Source organism: Marmota monax, unplaced genomic scaffold, assembly GCF_021218885.2.
Source record: "Marmota monax isolate L192 unplaced genomic scaffold, Marmota_monax_Labrador192_F-V1.1 WCK01_AAM20220418_F8-fsc00136, whole genome shotgun sequence".
Lineage (NCBI taxonomy): Eukaryota > Metazoa > Chordata > Mammalia > Rodentia > Sciuridae > Marmota > Marmota monax.
Genome location: NW_026693905.1, coordinates 3,790,844 through 3,808,701, shown reverse-complemented (window position 1 = coordinate 3,808,701; position 17,858 = coordinate 3,790,844). Strand labels below are relative to the sequence as shown.

Sequence of the window (17,858 nt, the reverse complement as noted above, 5' to 3'; positions counted from 1 at the left end):
AGGTGATACTTCAGGTACCCTGTTGCTATGGTTCATTCAGTATGCATCATGATAGGGCTGGGTGTAATGAGTTCCTCTAGTATTCATGACAGTCATACATGAACAGTCATAGTTGTGCCTTTCTGGTTTTTAATGGAAGGAATGTGTTCACTTAAAGTACCATCAGCTGATTTTTGCCCTTTAAAATCATTGACTTTTCTCTGTGTGCTCAGGGGGCACATGTATACTCTTCTGTCTCAAGCTTGATACTAAATTTTTCCACTCAGCAATTATTATCTTTCTTCCTTCTCACCTGCTTTATGCCAACTTGCCCTGTTGGCCTCAAATTCTTGCTCACTAAGCTGAGCCCTTGAGAGTGGAACTGATTTACTTTTTCCAAATATGTTCAATGAGATCCTTGTCTCTCATCCCTAGTGTATGCTTTATAGTATTTGTGTCAGTCCATGTCTTGGTGCCATTGGTAATGTAAATCCTACACATTAATTTGCGACCAAATGCATCCTTACATATAGGCCATTTTCTCTGATTTTAGATTTCATAGACAGTTGCTTTAAATAGCTGACAGGTTAAATCTTCCTGGTAACCAGTGAACTGCATGATCATTTTGTTGTTCTCATGGGAACTACTATAGTGACCCAGCAATCCCCTAGGTGTATATGACTGTTAATTGCTCAAGTGATAACTAGATCACATCATTTTTTTTCTCTCTCTTAATTCATAATTAGAAAGCAATTAGATTATACATAGCTTTTCCTGTCTTTATATTTGACAACATTAGGCATTAAGTAAATATGAATGCAGCATACAAAAAAATAAAACCACAGTTGTTAAAAATGTTATAATGGAGATAGGGAGTAAAATTCATGTTAATCAATCAACTAATAAATTACTTTTCTCTTTCAGATTGATACACTGGCTGCAGAATACCCATCAGTAACAAACTACCTGTATGTTACCTACAATGGTCAGGTAGGAACTGCCTAACTGCCATACACAGAGAGCTCTAATTTTAGTAGCTGGTCTACTATTGGGAATACAAAGTTTTTTCCTTCTTTGATTATTTACTTATCTTGGCAATAAAAAGGGCCTCACAGAGGTATATGCAATGATGTGTTTCTATATATAGTCTGTTAAGAACTCTCTTATGATAATGAAATCAAGCCAGTGAAAATATGATAAAGACAATGGTCACACAAGCATACCATTATGCTGGGTTCTCATGACTTACACTTACAAATATTTAGCTACAGCTATTTTTTTTTAATGAAAAAGTAACTTGGAGAACACCATACTTTGGGTTCCCAGAGACTAATAGAGGTTTCATGTGAACAAAAGAAAGAATGAGAAAGACACATTTAAAAGACAGGACAAATAGTTGAATTAAATGGAAGAATAACATAATAACTTCTATATTTTCTGTTGTTTTCTATCCTCAGGAGCATGATATCAATTTTGATGAACATGGAATGATGGTGCTGGGCTGTGGTCCATATCACATTGGTAAAGTGATGACATATGTATATACAACTTCACAATTTATATAGTGCTCATTAATGTTAATACCATTGTTCTAAGAACTGTGTACAGTAAATGCTGTTAGGGTAAATGTTTTGAAAATTAGGAAACTGAGGTTCAGAGAAATAAAACCCAAACTTATAAAGCTACTTAGTGGTAGAAGTGGAATTCAAGCACAGATTTTAAACTAGAAATTCCATCTCCTTTCATTTTACCATGTTACTGAATCATTTTCATTCTCTTCAACTGAATTGACATCCACTTTGGATTTGGGGAGTTAATTAGACTTGGCTATTTCTCTTCTAACAGTTTTTCATAAAGATGTACATTTTCCTCAAAGACTTGTACATCAGCTAGAAATTACATTGCTTATACAGTCTCCGACTTAACATTTGATGCATACATCAAATGCAGAGTTTGTCTCATTGGCAGGTAGAGATTTATAAAATCCAATTAAAACAAACTCACCAGAGATGGTGACATTTCCTCTCTAGTCAATTAGATGCTTGATAACCACTCCAAATCTATTACACAAGGTGTATATTATGTGGGCAGGATGTTAACCAACAACTGCATTTCATATTTAGTCCTTGAAAGGCATTCTGATATGGAAATTACATAATACACAATTTAAATACATGTAGTCTTACTATTTCTTTAAGTACAGTTTGAGTTTTTATAATTAATTAATGCTTCAGGGTATTCTAATTTACCAATCTTTGGCCAAATATGATATAGGCCAAAACTGTTTTTTTTTAATCACTCTATTATTGTCTTAGTTCCATTTCTGCTGCTACAACAAAATACCTGAGACTGAAAGAACAGAAATTTATTTCTCACAATTCTGGAGGGTAGAAAGTTCAAGATCAAGGAATAAGGCCCTTCAGTTATTTGGTGAGGATTAGATCTCTGCTTCCATGATCACATCCTAAATACCTGTGTCCTTTGGAAAAAAATGCTGTCCTCAATGGCAAAAGAAAAAAGAGCATGAAGGACAAACTCTCTCTTGAGGCCTTTTATAATGGCATTAATCTATTCATGAGGTCTCCACCTAAACACATCTCAAAAGGTTCCACTTTCCCAACACTGTTGCATTAGGAATTAACTTTCTGACACACAAATCTGAATTTTGATTCATTCAGCCCATAGCAGTTATAGGTAAATGGCCTAAACTTTTCACCTCCCTGGACCTTTTTTCTTGTTTTAAAATTTAATCTAATTTATTCAACAATTCTGCATTAACCTTAGTGTCTAGCAAGATTAGCTAAGCTGATAATCAAGTACATACTTGCTCTATAGTGAGAATTAATGCATTACTGTATTGGAACACTATAGTTTGACAAGACTTTTTAGGAGACAATGTATTAATACAAAGAATTAGGACAAGTACCAGGACTTTCAGTTCTATGGCATCCCAGCAGAGGTGATATTTGAGGCTGTTAGGCCATTATTATATTTCAGATTGCTTCACAGAAGGTCACTCACTCTGCATGGGGTGGCCTTGCCAGGCTTAAAAGGATATGCTCAGAAAGGACAGGACTTTCTAATCAATCAAGATATGTCAGATCAGCAAGGCACTCAGGGATTATTTGGTTTAGCCCTCAAATAGTGGGTTAAGTGGAAAAACTGAAGCAAACATACAAGTATTCTGATCACTGGCTTAACTCTTTTTGTGTATTGAGGCGATTGTGTTCATTTTACATTTCTTTTCAGAACATGAGGGTTATTTTTACCATTGAAACTATCTCCTATTAACATCGAGCTCCTCAAATATGGAGATCATCAATTGTAGAATTCTGGATATAAAACAAGCCAAAATTTTCATGATTGTTTAATTAGTGCTTGGTTTTCCTACTTCGAATATAGTGTACCTCATAGGTCTGAAATTTATATTTTGCAGTTTGAAAAATTGAATTGAAAGGCATTGGCTACCTTAGCTTGGACTGACTGGTGATATATTTTTCTGCTTCTCTTTGTGCTGCTACTTCATGCTTCTCTCACCCCTTTTGCCCATCTTGTTGCCTCTGCAGGCAGCAGCGTGGAATTTGATTGGTGTGCTGTCTCCAGTATCCGAACACTGCGTCAGCTTGGCAAGAAGACAGTGGTGGTGAATTGCAATCCAGAGACTGTGAGCACTGACTTCGATGAGTGTGACAAACTGTACTTTGAAGAGTTGTCTTTGGAGAGAATCTTAGACATCTACCATCAGGAGGTAAAAAAAAAAAGGGGATATATATATATATATATATATATATATATATATATATATATATATAAAATGCATTTTATGTATATCTGTATTCATGTCTCTAGATTTATATTGTATTTCCCCTAGGAGAAATTTCTGCCAGTGTCTTCTGTTGCCTAATTTTTTAGTGAAACTCTAAAAGAAAATCAGTCCAGCCTTATATTCTTGAGGCCTTGGCATTAAGTGATTGTTTTCATGTAAAATTCTCTTTCTTTCTAAGCATTCTGGCTGTATTGAAAACTTTACTTGGTAAGATGTACCAGCCACATATTAGCTATCAAGGTGGCCTTTCATAAATATTTTGCAGATGTTTTAATTGGTCATCTAGACAAACTATAAACAGATTCTTTCTAGTTCATGGGATGTGTTTTGATGAGGAACAATTCCCAGAAAGAGACATAAGTTGTTTACCAAGGACCAGTTAATGCCTGTTCCATCAGATAAAGTTGTTAGTCTTCAGTTTAAGATCAATGAGTCCATTCTGAATGATTTTGCTTCCTTTAAGGCCTTTTTCTTAGAGTTGCTTTTCCATTTCCATGCCAATCTTATTGAGTGTGTTTTCACTGTGGATTCACATGATTGCATCTGTAGAACAAATAGTTGTCATACAATTAAAAAAATAGCAACTGGAAAATTCCAAAATGATGTTCAGTAGTCATGTCTTGAGTTATTATTGTTAATTCCTTACCACAGAGAATCATCCTTATGTATAAAATATGGTCATTTAGAGAAAAAAAGTACTAAATTGAGTCACAATGCTTGAATTCTAGTTTTGATTTGAAAACTAATTGACTTGTGCAATTTGAATTCTCTGTTCTCTATCTCTGTCTGTCTCTCTTTCTCTCCCTCTCTCTTTTTATTAATGCATCCTATGCATGTAAAACATGCTACTTTCAGGCACTGTGGAGATAACATTGGGTTTATGATAGAAGTCATATTGTAAAGTGTAAACTACATGCTATAGCAATGTGACGATTTTATTATTATAAAGAGAAACCGAATTATGATATATATACAATCATAATTGTGTTTAGGCCCAACTTTCCTTTATGCAGAATATAGGCTATTTTTAGTCCCTTTTCTGATAATGTTTTTCTTCTTGCTCCTTAATATTCATTTCAGAAACATATGTGGGCATCAAAACAAATACATTCTGCAAACATGTCTGGAGTACCTTATATAGACCTGGACAGCTATAAAATCAAGCCCCTATCTTTAAAATATTAACAATAAAACTGAGTTTCATGATATAAATATGTGAAAAAACAAATATTTGTTTCAAAAATATGAAAAAGCATCACAGGCAATAGGAACAGATTTGTGATTTCCTTGTGAAATCATCTAAGAAAAGATGAAAAACTTCTACAATTGCTTTTGGATACAGTTACATATAACTATTAATGAGATTCTTCTAGAATAACCAAAGTCAGTACTATAGAAAGAAATAAGCTGCCCTTTCTTTGAAGTTAATTGGCATTTAAAGTAATATTCCTATATATAAATTGAGGTAATTTACAATGTTATGTTGGAATGGAAGAACATTATTCCACTGATGTATTCTTCAGACTATCTCATAGGAAATGTTGTAAATCACACAGTACACACCTTATCATACACACATGTAATATGTGTGTGCGCTTCCTTTTATGAGGCAGGTGTGTACTTCCTCATTAAAGGCTCTGTAGTGCTGCTCCGCTGTCTCTGATCAAGGAAGAAGCACACATCTAAGTCACTTGGGCAATCTATTTTCCTGAGAATGCATAGCTCCATGGGTACAATGGGTCTTCTGGTCTGGGTCTCAGTCTAATTTTGGACCAAGGTCATTTGCATAGTATCAAGGAAAAAACCATGGATAAGGCATTAAGGGAAAGTCAGTAATAACATGCCACAGAGGTGAAGCAGGCTGTTGTGGAAGAGGCTTTCATCGAAGGTAGAGCAAGAAGGTGCTGAGGTATCCTCCTGTTTATTCTTAATTTTTCATGTAAAATGTTATAAATTCCACTTACTGCCACTCACTTTGACCATAAGATCATTCATTTGCTTTATAGAGTGACCCCTTAAGCACAGTCATTTATTCCTTGTTGTTATGTTTATAGGTTCTGCTTTCTGAGAAGAGATTTAAATTTGATTTTTGTTGTTTGCTTGTTTGGTATGTGGAGTAGAGTCAAGGAAGCAAGAAGTTGGTGTAAACCATCTATGATGCTTTGTAAGATGATGTTTTGCCTGGTTTACAGTTTAGGTTAGGATATTTCTTACAAAGGATAAAGGTGTTCTCAAAGTATTTGAGGTCAATAGCTTGAAATTGTTGCATTGTTTGTAAAGTTGCTACATGGTGCTTTTCTTTTACTAGATCTATCTATTCGCTACCGATAAATTATTCAATAATCTTTATAGGCCACAAAAAGGAACCACATAGATCTGATCCTAAATTCATATCCCCCCCCCCTTTATTCCTTTGAACACTCATGAGTTAAAAAGTTGTGTTCACAAACAATCATAATATTGGTCTATATCCAAGCCTCGTTTCTCAGTCTCTTTTGTCATTGTTCATTAAAAGATAGATTTGAACCAGGTACGGTGGTGCGTGTGTAGTCTCAACTACTTGGGAGGCTGAGGCAGGAGGATTGCTTGAGTGCAGTTTAAGACCAGCTTGGGCACTGGGCAACATAGCAAGACCCCATCTAACCAACAAACAGTAACAACAAAGAAAACCTCATCAGATAATGTATCTGACACCTTTTGATGTCCCTGTTTGGTTAGAGTACAGTTTAAATAATTTTTTTCTTGCTTGTATAATGCTTACTTTGCTGACTATAAACATGTACCCTGTTTAACGGTTTCTTTGCCGTATTTTCTCTCTCTATATATATACCTATAGATAATGGCACAGGAGTTAAATGAATTAAGTAATTACAAATATTAATTAGTGGTAGGCAAAACTCATTAGGGAATGTATGACTCTAAATAGAATTGGGGTTCATTTCTAGCTTTTGGTTTAATTGCAATTAAATATAACCCTAAAGTTCTGCCTAAAATGTAAAACATGTTACTAAAATGTAAATGATTGAGATGTGTCTCAGTGGCAGAGTGCTCGCCTAGCATGCATGAAGCCGTGATTTTAATCCCCAGCACTGTAAAAGGGAAAACAAAAGAAGAAGAGAAAATTAAAATTACTAAAATATGAACCACAATCCTTCCTCATTGGCAAATGTATAAATAATGGAATTTTGTAAATTGAAGTTCATCCATGAAATTTTAAAAATCAGGGCCATTTTTAATGAGGCAAATGCTATTTCTACTAGTAAGATAAATTTTCTCATATTGCATCGTGCCTAAAATACTGCATCTAATTAGGACTGACCAAAGTGATTAGTGGCTAGGAGCAATTAAAATGATGTCAAATAAATTTAAGACATTTTCTTTTAATTCTTTAGTGCTTAAAATAGATTTCTGCTGTGATTTCAGCTTGAATATTGTTTCAGAAATACTCTTGTGTTACTTTTCTTGGTGGTATCAGATTTAATAGAACGGAAATCAAAGATAAGCAAAAAAATACACAGATGGAGGATGTAGCTCAGTGGTACAGCATTTGCCTAGCATGCTTGATGCACTGGGTTCAATCCCAAGGGCCACCATCGCCACCCAACCAAACAAACCCCCACAGAAAACAAACAAACAAAAAACACAGAACAAATTTAGATAAGAGCTTTGGGAGCCTAATGTATTATTTTAAGTCTAAATATTTTAGAAATTTGTGGAACAATATATAAATTTTAGAATATTTTATTTTAGTAAATTATTTACAACTATTTAGACACAAGTGATCAAAATGATGATAATTTACCTGTGTGGGATACCAGGTTCCTGTCCTAATGTCCATACAAGCCCTATTCTTAGAGTTAGGGACAATTTAAGATTAGATCTATGAAACTGCCCTACCTTGACTTCATCTAATAAGCATGTTTTCATACTGAACTCCTTTTGCTGTGTGGGCAAAACCTGCACTACATCTTCACATTGTTACTCTATAACATTTCTGTGGACATGATTTATTGTCCCAATGATGTTCTATATATCTGGAGGTCAACTATGAGGATTTGGTTGTGCACTGGAAGATTTTCTTTGTATCACTTTTGTAAAACAATGCTTTAGCAATAGCTTTTCTTTTATCCTCTAATATTAAACATTTCTGAAAATAGCCAGCCAAGTAGAGTTAGCCTAAGATTGGAATATTTGGTCATTTACTTGAGCATACCTGTTGTTCAGTCTACAGAATTGAATTCACACACCCTCTCTCTACTGCTGGGGAAGAGATATGAATGAATCATTTCAACTGATTGAGTCTCAGTTTTTTTTTTTTTTTGGATGTAAATGGGGATAATAAAAGTCACCTTAGAAGGTCATCATGAAGGTCAAAACATATTGACCAGAATACAAAAAGTATCAGTGATTAGCCTATTCTTATTTTGAAAGTTGATGTTTAGAAAATATAAATCAGTGTAATAATGCTACTTTGAAAAAAAATCCATGTACTTATTAATGAAGGCCTTTTCATTCAACTTTAAGCTCCCATTTAGACCAAGTAACTACAGTGTTTGCTACTTTTTTCTTATTTTTTAAAAGTTATTTTGAAATGTCTCACATAAAAAACTTGAAGAATTTGTTTTCAAGCCTCAAAATCTTAACAACACTGCTAATAAACCAAGGATGATAATAAGAAAAAAGATTATTATAGTAAAGAGAATAATTCTTTTTAAAGATTTTGCAAGAATGTATGTCGAACATATTTTAAAATGATGATAAAAGTATCTTAAGTACACTTATAAATATGCAGAACGTTGGATTATTATTTTCAGTACTGTTTACAATGCCTTAAAGCATTCACTTGCAGGGTGTTTGTTTAGGCAGTACTGTAATTGCTCTCATCAGAGAGAAATTAGCTTTATCCCTTAAAAGAGTGTTTCAGAACAATTTCAAATAATGATAAGATGTATTTGGCACATATCTATCACTTCAGTAATTCTACTAATATTTATTAGCAGGTCATTATGGCAAACATAAATTATGCCAAGATCCATGGACTGTCAGATAGTTTAAATATTAATAATTATATTTTATTTATTCATAAATGTAAAGTATACATAGGATTTTTAATGTTTATTATCCTATTTCATCCACATAGCAGTCTTGTGAAGCAGGAAGGTATCTGATTCCAATTTTATACACAAGAAGTCTGAAGGTATTCTAACCCTAATTTTATATACAAGGACTGAACCTTAGGTTGAACATGGTAGTAAACAGAGGGAACCAAGATGGGAAGAGTCTTGTATCTGCAAATCCAATCCCCACCATCACACACTGGCTCATGTTTATTATTCCAACATCAATCTTAAGAGACTTTGAGATTTGGTGGGCTAATATTTTTTAATCTTCAATCTTTTAATCCTTAACTTTAGACTGCTAATAGGAGATTTGGTTTTAAGTAAGGAAAATTTAAACTAATCTAACATCTGAATGAAGGGCAATGATTCAGGCACTGGTTATGAAGCAAGTAGGAAGGAAATAGGAACTAAAAGCAGCTACTGGGTAGTGGGGATAGATGCTAAAGTGGCAGGAAAGGAGAGGAGATGGAGGTGGAACATGAGGTGGTTAGAGGCTTGATAACTATAAGAGAGAAGAAAGGAGTAACAGTCAAAGAAGTTTTGGTGGAACAGAGAGTTTGCTAGTGGGAATATACGTTCTTGGGGGGAATGAGTAGTGGAGTCTCTGGGGCTGAGAAGGGTGGTGATAGCCAAGAGTGGAAGGTTTAAATGACCTGAGGTAATGAATTTGTACTTTATTCTCTAGGCAATGGGAATTTCTGGAGAACTCTGCGTATAGGACTAACTTGGCAAAGCAGTTTTGTAGGGGGTTTAATTTGAATGTAAAGGATTGGATGAAGGGGTTGCAGGAGAGGCACGTTGGAAGAAGAAATTGGTATCCATTTAGGGAATTATGTGAGTAGTCCAGAAAGTAATTGTAGTATAGAGTGCAAATTCATCAACTTGTTTTTCTTTTCCAGACGTCACAGGTGCAAATGTTGCCAGTGATATATACCATGTGAACTTTGTGGAGATCTTGCATAGATTTTAGGATGTGATAGCCTGAAAAGTAAAAACTAAGTTCATTTATCTCTTTATGACATAATTTAATATCATCCCTTCATAAGAGGGATGGAAACATAAAATTCAAATTGAAGATTGTCAGTAAGGAAATGGTGGCACTATGAGCACAGCTGTCCATTCATGATGAAGCTACTGCTGCAGCTGATGATGTGAATGTCTTTTCCAGGCATGTAGTGGCTGCATCATATCTGTTGGAGGCCAGATTCCAAACAACCTTGCAGTCCCTCTGTACAAGAATGGTGTGAAAATCATGGGCACAAGCCCTCTGCAGATCGACAGGGCCGAGGATCGCTCCATCTTCTCAGCCATCTTGGATGAACTGAATGTGGCCCAGGCACCGTGGAAAGCTGTTAATACTTTGGTAAGGAGAGAAGCAAGTGTCTCCTTTTAAGGTTCTTTTGTGGAGAGTTGTAACCTGAATGTTAACTACTGAAGATACTAAGGAGAGGGCAGACAGGATGCACATTATGCGTAGTGAATTTACTGTAAAGTTGCTGTATTTCCATGATTGCACTCTAAATGCTGATTATAAATAGATAGCAGTATTCTCATTAAGATTCAGACAATGAAAAGAAGTTCAAACTATTTTTGAACTAGACTTGATATTTAGAATTAGAAACTAGGAATTTTATGTATTTCAATGCTCAATTTACATTTTAATGGAGTCTTTTGAGAGAAAGAATAAAAAGAGTTAGGTTATCCCTTGATCTAAGATACAAGTCTGCATTTTGATTGCATATTTTAGCTACTCACACATTTTTGTTGTTGTTCCTATTAATTAGAATGAAGCACTGGAATTTGCAAAATCTGTGGGCTACCCCTGCTTGTTGAGACCTTCCTATGTATTGAGGTAATGTATTGTTTTCAGAAGCAGATTTAAACATTGGGAGATACAGAAATGCATGCTGTATGCTGATAGCACTAGACTTTGATGTGTTGTAATTTGTGAATCCATCCACAATCTCGAAACCATCACAGCCAGCTTGAGGACCAACATGTGTTCCTTCAGTTTACCAATTTTCCTTCAGGGAGAGACCTCAGTCCTATACCTAGAAGCATAGCTTCAGGCATCTCCTCGCCAAACTGAGTGAGGGGAGGGGAGTGTCAAATAAGAAAACAGGACAATTCAAACAAAAATTAGAAGGTCTCTTGCAAGCATCTATTTTCTGATAACCAGAAATGACAGCTTCTCTTTGACTATTTCAGCACCTTCTTGATATTGTTTTGTTTAGCAATTTTGAGTTTTTGAGATCAGATTTTTTTAAATAGATGAATTAGAACAGCGAGGAACATGGGCAGTTAGGATCTTTCATATTAAACTTTGAAACTAAATTCTATCATCAAAGGAGAAGTTGTGAATTATCACTTCCTCTCTTCAGATGTTACCACATGTAAGGAGCCACTTCACCAAACAGAGGATAATAAGAGAGACACAATTTGCTGTGCACAATTTGAAAGTGCAAATGGAATTTGAGATGGGATCCTTTAAAATAATGAAAAATTTCAAATGAGGTGGAAAACTTTCCTTTTTATTGAAATGTCATTTTGTGTAAACCAGAGTCTAAGAATACTAGTTCTTTGAGGGAATTAATTTAAACAACATGCATTTAAGAAAGGATTGGGAAAAATGAAAAAAATTAACCAGCGTTAACAATTGCATTTCCTTTCCCATTTTGCAATCTATACCTTTGTTCCAGTTTTATATACTCTGGATTATCCGCATTATTTGCTTATCCTTCCTGTCTTAAGCAGATGAAGCAATTAAAGCTTTTTATGCAAAAAATTATAACAGGGTAGAAAAGGTAAATAAATACCACTTTTTTTAAAAAGGGAAGTGGGAAATGATTTATCCACCTTATTCTTTAGTGCCCCTTCTTTCCTCCCATCCCATTTTGAAAATGTCAAAAGTCCAGTGTAAATTGATCTCAGATAACATTATTTCTTAAGTATTTAGAAAGAAGGACACAGATGAATAAGTTTCTATCAGGTACTGTATATTATATTTGAAAATGTTACTAAAAATTGATTCTTTAATGATAGAGAGAGTAGAGTGGTTTGCTTTGACAGCTTGCTAGTGAGTTAGAATCATCTGACTGAAGAAACAGGATTAGTGAAATTAGGCTCTAGGCTGAATCCTTCTAAGGTTTAATAATGACCTGGACCCAGCAAAACATTAATAAGTCAAACAGAGCGAACCTTGGGGAAATACAACCTTTAGAGCCATCAGGGTTCCCTTTGGACCCATCCCCAACTCTGGTGACTTTTCACTTTTGCTTAATAATTCAATGTAGTAAAGTCTTAATTTAGACAGTCACCTTAATCCAGACTGGAACCAGAAGATTGTCTGGAGCTGTTTTGATCAAGTCTAGCATGCTTTATTTCCAAAGTGGCAAAAGAACTTAACTGCTTTTCACTCCCTCTTTCCCCAGTGGATCTGCCATGAATGTGGTATTCTCCGAGGATGAGATGAAAAGATTCCTGGAGGAGGCCACTAGAGTCTCTCAGGTAGTGTCCAATTTCTTCCCGGTGACTTTGTCCTTTCCTTTAATGGCCATCTTATTTTGTATGCTGTTTATCTTTTCACACAATATTGTTGGGATGATTTCCCTCAAAACAGACTTAGTTTTAGAATTCAGGAATCTATAAAAGTAAGCATCCTTGCTGGATGCTGGAAAACACCCTGATCTCATGAATTAGACCCAGATAAAGTCATTCCTGGGATTCCTAGCCTCAAGGCTTACTCAACCAGCTCATCACTAACCAATAAAAGGATTTCTGATTTTTAATTCTCATACCTGGGGACTTTGTCTAAGTCAACCATGCAACTCTAACAGTAAGTTCACTCACTCCCCTATTTAAATTTTTTTTTTCATTTTGGCACATTTTATTTGTGGGTTAATAAGAATGTTTATAATTTTGTTGTGATTCCACCACCTTCCTTCACTGCCCATAGTTTTTGCTTTTTCCCTTGGTGTTACCTTGGCATGATCCATTTAAGATTTACCCAGTGGGGTTATTGATCTGCAGACCTTGTACTGTGGAGGATGAAAGTAATGTTTTCCTTTTAAAAGCTTTCAAAAGCTACTTGGGGTTTAAAAAAAAAAAAAGAACAACTCAGAAGAGTTTCATGTTAGGCAAGTGGAATTTGGAGGGAGCTGAAAAGTGAAATCAGAGTCATTTCAAAGAGGAATAAAGGGCATGGATTGTTCCTGCACACAGGAAGCCAGATTCCTCTTCTCTGTGATAGTTGCTCCCCATGGATGTTTAGGTCATGAAGAGAGTGGGTAAGGATGAAGAATGAGAAGAGGCTAAAAGTATAAAGAAGGAAAACCATGTGGGTTTAGAATTCACATTGGTGTGAAAGTCAGATAACTGTGAAGGGAATCTCTTTAATGCCCACTTTTTGTCAATGCTGTCTGGAGTGAGACACAAACTGTTCCTTCTATGTTAATCCTTGCCAGGGGTCCTGCAGCTCTCCCCTTTTGAGAGACCAGTAACTATACCCATTTGATTTCATGTATGTGATAAGCAGGGTTCCCCTCTTTTCTGCCTGAAACATTGAATCTCATAGGATTTCTACTTATTAGATTATTTAAAAATATTTTTCTCAGTTTTATTGATAGAACTCACACAGAACCAAAGTCTTATAATACAGATATCCTGATTGAAGAGTTTCTGATTCAAGTGTCCCCATCAAACCACAGCAGAATCTGAGTTCCTCAATTCAATATGTGTAGAGTAAAACCAGCCCCTATCAATCATTATTTCTATTTATGTATTCATTTCATATATAGTAAAAGCTATTTGTTGGCGCTGTTCCCATTATCAGGAGATATACTCGTTGAAAGATATGGTCTCTGCTCCCTTTGCTAGGGACACCAAAATTTCAAGTAATTATAATTAAATATGAAAATCAATGAGCATTGTAATGGATAAAATACAGGATTCAGAAGCAGAGTGTAAAAGTCTTGCTGTCCAGATCCTGAGAAAGGAATTTTAAAATTATGTCTGATTGTTGGTTAAGAGTTAATTGGGTGCAAGTTTTATATTGTACATGTGACTGGGAAGAAAGAAACAACATGTGTAAAGATCTGAAGATGAGAAAGAGTATAGAATTTCTCAAAACTGATAAAGCATTCGTTACATGGTCAGGATGCCAAATATGTGGTGATTATATTGATTAGTCTGCTGTAGTGCAGAGAAAGTGAATTATATAGCAAAACCGAATTCATGCAAAGAGTTTAGTTGGCTGTTGCTGTAGCTCAGGGTAGACATGACAATGACACAATGACTTAGCTCAGAAGAATGGCAGTAAAGGTAGAGAGAGAAATATTGAGGATGTGCATTGAAGGAAATTAGTGAGTGGATGGAGGTTGAGGGTAAATGAGGATAAAGGATGACTCCTGAATTTCTATCTTGGACAATTGATGGGCAGTAGTGTCACTTACTGAGATAGGGAACACTGGAGAAAAAAAAAAGTTTTAGAGGAGGAAATCATGTATTTAATTTTTGACCTTTTGAATGTGCGCCGCCTGTGAGGAATCTAAGTGGAGATGATTTAAAGGCAGAGGGTTATATAGATTTTGAATTGATGATCAAGATCACAACTAGAGATGGAGATATGAATATAGATTTTAAAATAAATAGCTTATCATTTCAACTGAAGCTTTGGGGATGGAAGCAATTACTAAAGAAGGGACTTTAGAAAGGAGAATATCTAAGAGGAAAGCCAATATTTTAGTGGAAAATCAAGAACCCTGACAGATCCTGAGAAAGAAACATGAAAATGTAGTTTCCAGATACCAAAGGAAGAAAGTATTTTAAAAAGACCAACAATGTGTATTATTATTATTATTATTATTATTATTATTATTATTATTATTATTATTCATACTGGACCACTGAGCCACATCCCCACCTCTATTTTGTATTTTATTTAGAGACAGGATCTCACTGAGTTGCTTAAAGCCTTGCTTTTGCTGAGGCTGGCTTTGAACTCACAATCTTTCTGTCTCAGCCTCCCAAGCTGCTGGGATTACAGGTGTTTGCCACTGTGCCTAGCAACAATGTGTATTATTAGATTAAAATTTATTAGGATATTTTATTTCTCAACATAGGGCTCTTTCACAAATCTATGCACTTGTCCAGGATGATGGATGTCATTGCCTGCTCCCACTAATCCCTTTATCTGTGGGAGCTCTTGTCCCCCACTGCTGTGACAGCTGACCATACTTCCCAGCTACACTCTTCACTGGGAAACTATTCTCAAGTGAGAGCCTCATCAACCAGAAGGCAAGATGCCTCATCTCATGTCCACCATCAAAACCCTAGACAATGACACACTTGGCTTCAGGAGGGGATTTAACCCTGTGGTGTAATTCATGCTGCAGAGCTTCCTGTGGAGTAAGGCTGAGTCTCATGTTCACTGAGACCACAAACATGCTAGCTTTTCCTGCTCCCCTACCTTGCTTTCGAACTCCTTCAGTAAGTCACTTGAACATGGATCTCCATCTCAGGCTTAGCTAGAGGATCTGACTGACAAAACAACTGAAAAAACATCTTCCCTCTGCTTTTTCTCTCTGTGTGTCTCTTTTTCTCTCTCTTTTGGAGTTAATGTTATCGTATGGCATAGAAAATAAAACAACAAAAAACTCCTCATTTGTCTCAACGAAACTCAATTCGGCCCTCTATAGTAAACATCCAGGGTTTTAAAAAGAGGGAAAAAACATGGGGAAAAAATCTCTCTCTTTGCTAATAAACACTTGCCTGTCCAATAATCTTCAGAAAAGAAGACAGTATTAAAATTTACCTCACTGAATAATAAATTTTAAGAAGGAAGAAGCTTATTGATGGCATGGAACATTGTTTATTATGTCTTCTTCACAAAATTCATTTCTGTTTAAAGTGTTCAAGGAGACAAGACATGTTAAATTTAGCGCACACACAAGAAGATGTGTCCCAGGATGGCGGCCAGAAGGTGTTTATGTTCAAGAGGAAAACAAGATGTTCAGAGCAGGCTGTAGGGAAGAGCAAACATCTAAGCTAGGGCCTGAGGAACAAGTTGAGATATGAAAAGCCGAAGCTGAGGAGAAAAGGTAGAAGACACAAGAGAAAGACGGACTTGGAGACAGGTAGATTCAGAGTCTAGTAAGAACCAACTTGTGGTCCAGGCTGCAGGAAAATGGGACACAGAGAGGCTGGCGATGATTTTCTCCCATTCTGTAGGCTTTCCTCTCATGCTTGTGTTTCCTTTGCTGTGAAGAAGCTTTTTAATTTGATGCCATTTCATATATTAGTTTTTGATGTTATTTCCTGAGCTTAGGAGTTCTACTGAGGAAGTAGGAGGCATCTAAACTTGGGAGATTATCAGGCAATATCTTCATTTAGTCTGGAAAAAGCAAATGATGGTCAACACTGTCCTGGAGAAAATGAGTGTGGGAGGAAATGAGAGGCAATGTGAAACAGCCAGGAAAGGAAGCATGTGCTAAAATTAGTGTAGAATATGTTTGGTTCTACCTCTGGCAATGTTGAAAGCTGGATAAGGCACATCAACATCAGGCAAAGGATTTCATCTTTGGCTCAATAAAAAACAAAAGTAAATGTTACTCTCCTTCTTATTTCGTTCACAGTTCTCATGTAAGGAACTTTTAGAAAGTTGTAGTGGTTGCAAAAAAATGAGGGTAGGAAGAGACAAAGAACTGGAAGCAATAGTTATATATAATTATAGATAAAGTAGAAAAATTTTCACGATTCTGGTAACAGAGAAGGAAGCCACATTTTGTATCCTTCTTAGCTTCCTCTAACTGGCCTAGAAGTCAGTATTTGAGATTTTAAAACACATGTTCAGTTTGCAGAAAGACCCTTGGTCTCATCTTAAGCAGAGAATGACCTTGTTCTTACAAAACAGACTGGCTAATGAGTTTATGTGGTGTTTTCAGCCTTATGTTTTCTGCAAGGTTTGTTCATATTTACTCAAACTACAGGACTTACTTGCAATGATGCACATAATTTCAGTTAAGGTTCTTTTCTTCTGTGTTTTCTGTGTTGACAGGAACACCCAGTAGTGCTGACAAAATTTGTTGAGGGGGCCCGGGAAGTAGAAATGGATGCTGTTGGGAAAGACGGAAGGGTGAGTGCTTTATCCTCATCTCCCCTATCCCTTTCCTTCCCATCAATTTTTTTTCTTCCTTAGCAGTCTTGAAACATTCACAGGTAAGAATTCACAATTTCTACAAAACAGAGCTGACAACAGTGGAGAAGTTGCTCAGTCCAAAAAAAAAATGAAATTCACTGACAACCAGTTGATGTGTCATGGGTATCATATTTCCTGTTTCATACTGTTAGAATTTTTCTTTGATGATACTCAAAATTAATTATCATCCTCTTCTCATCATTCTTTTTGAATAGATTTCCTCTCTCATTTTCTTTTGTCTGCAGTTTTCCTTTTATGTCTCAATGAATATTATAAAAACATCCAATACTTTTCTTTCTGAAGTTTCTAATTGAATCCCTGGTTTTCTTTTGGTTTCCCACCCTCCCCCCTTTTTATTGAATTAATAAAGGCAAAACAAAACAGAGGAAGGTGGATAGGATAATAATATAAAATTACTTTATTATATCACATCTGGTATCCCTAATAGAGCAACACATGCTTCAGGGAGAAATGAAAATATGAAGAATGTTTCACTTAAGCTTGCCAGTTGTGTTAATAAGGCATTTGTGATTTATCTTGAAATATAGGAAGCTATGTTTTAGAGGTCTATTTCATCAAGGAAAAATAAAAAGCCTTCATCTTCTGTTTTGCAAATATTTCAAAACACTACTAAAGATGTTAAATGTTTTGTTTCTCTCTCTCTTTTTTTGGTCCTGATTAGCAGTTTTCTTATTTTTCTTTTTAAACATCTAATGTCTATTTACCACAGAAGCATGGA

General features: G+C 35.6%; 1 protein-coding gene across 1 annotated transcript in view; it reads left to right on the top strand.

The window, feature by feature from the left end:
• Positions 1 to 17,858, top strand: part of Cps1 (carbamoyl-phosphate synthase 1) — a 121,382-nt gene that overhangs the window by 79,906 nt on the left and 23,618 nt on the right. The window contains exons 23-29 of the mRNA XM_046462888.2: positions 904 to 969; positions 1,437 to 1,500; positions 3,546 to 3,727; positions 10,094 to 10,288; positions 10,710 to 10,777; positions 12,357 to 12,432; positions 16,979 to 17,056. Coding sequence (XP_046318844.1) covers positions 904 to 969; positions 1,437 to 1,500; positions 3,546 to 3,727; positions 10,094 to 10,288; positions 10,710 to 10,777; positions 12,357 to 12,432; positions 16,979 to 17,056 — 729 coding nt within the window. The remainder of the gene's footprint in view (positions 1 to 903; positions 970 to 1,436; positions 1,501 to 3,545; positions 3,728 to 10,093; positions 10,289 to 10,709; positions 10,778 to 12,356; positions 12,433 to 16,978; positions 17,057 to 17,858) is intronic.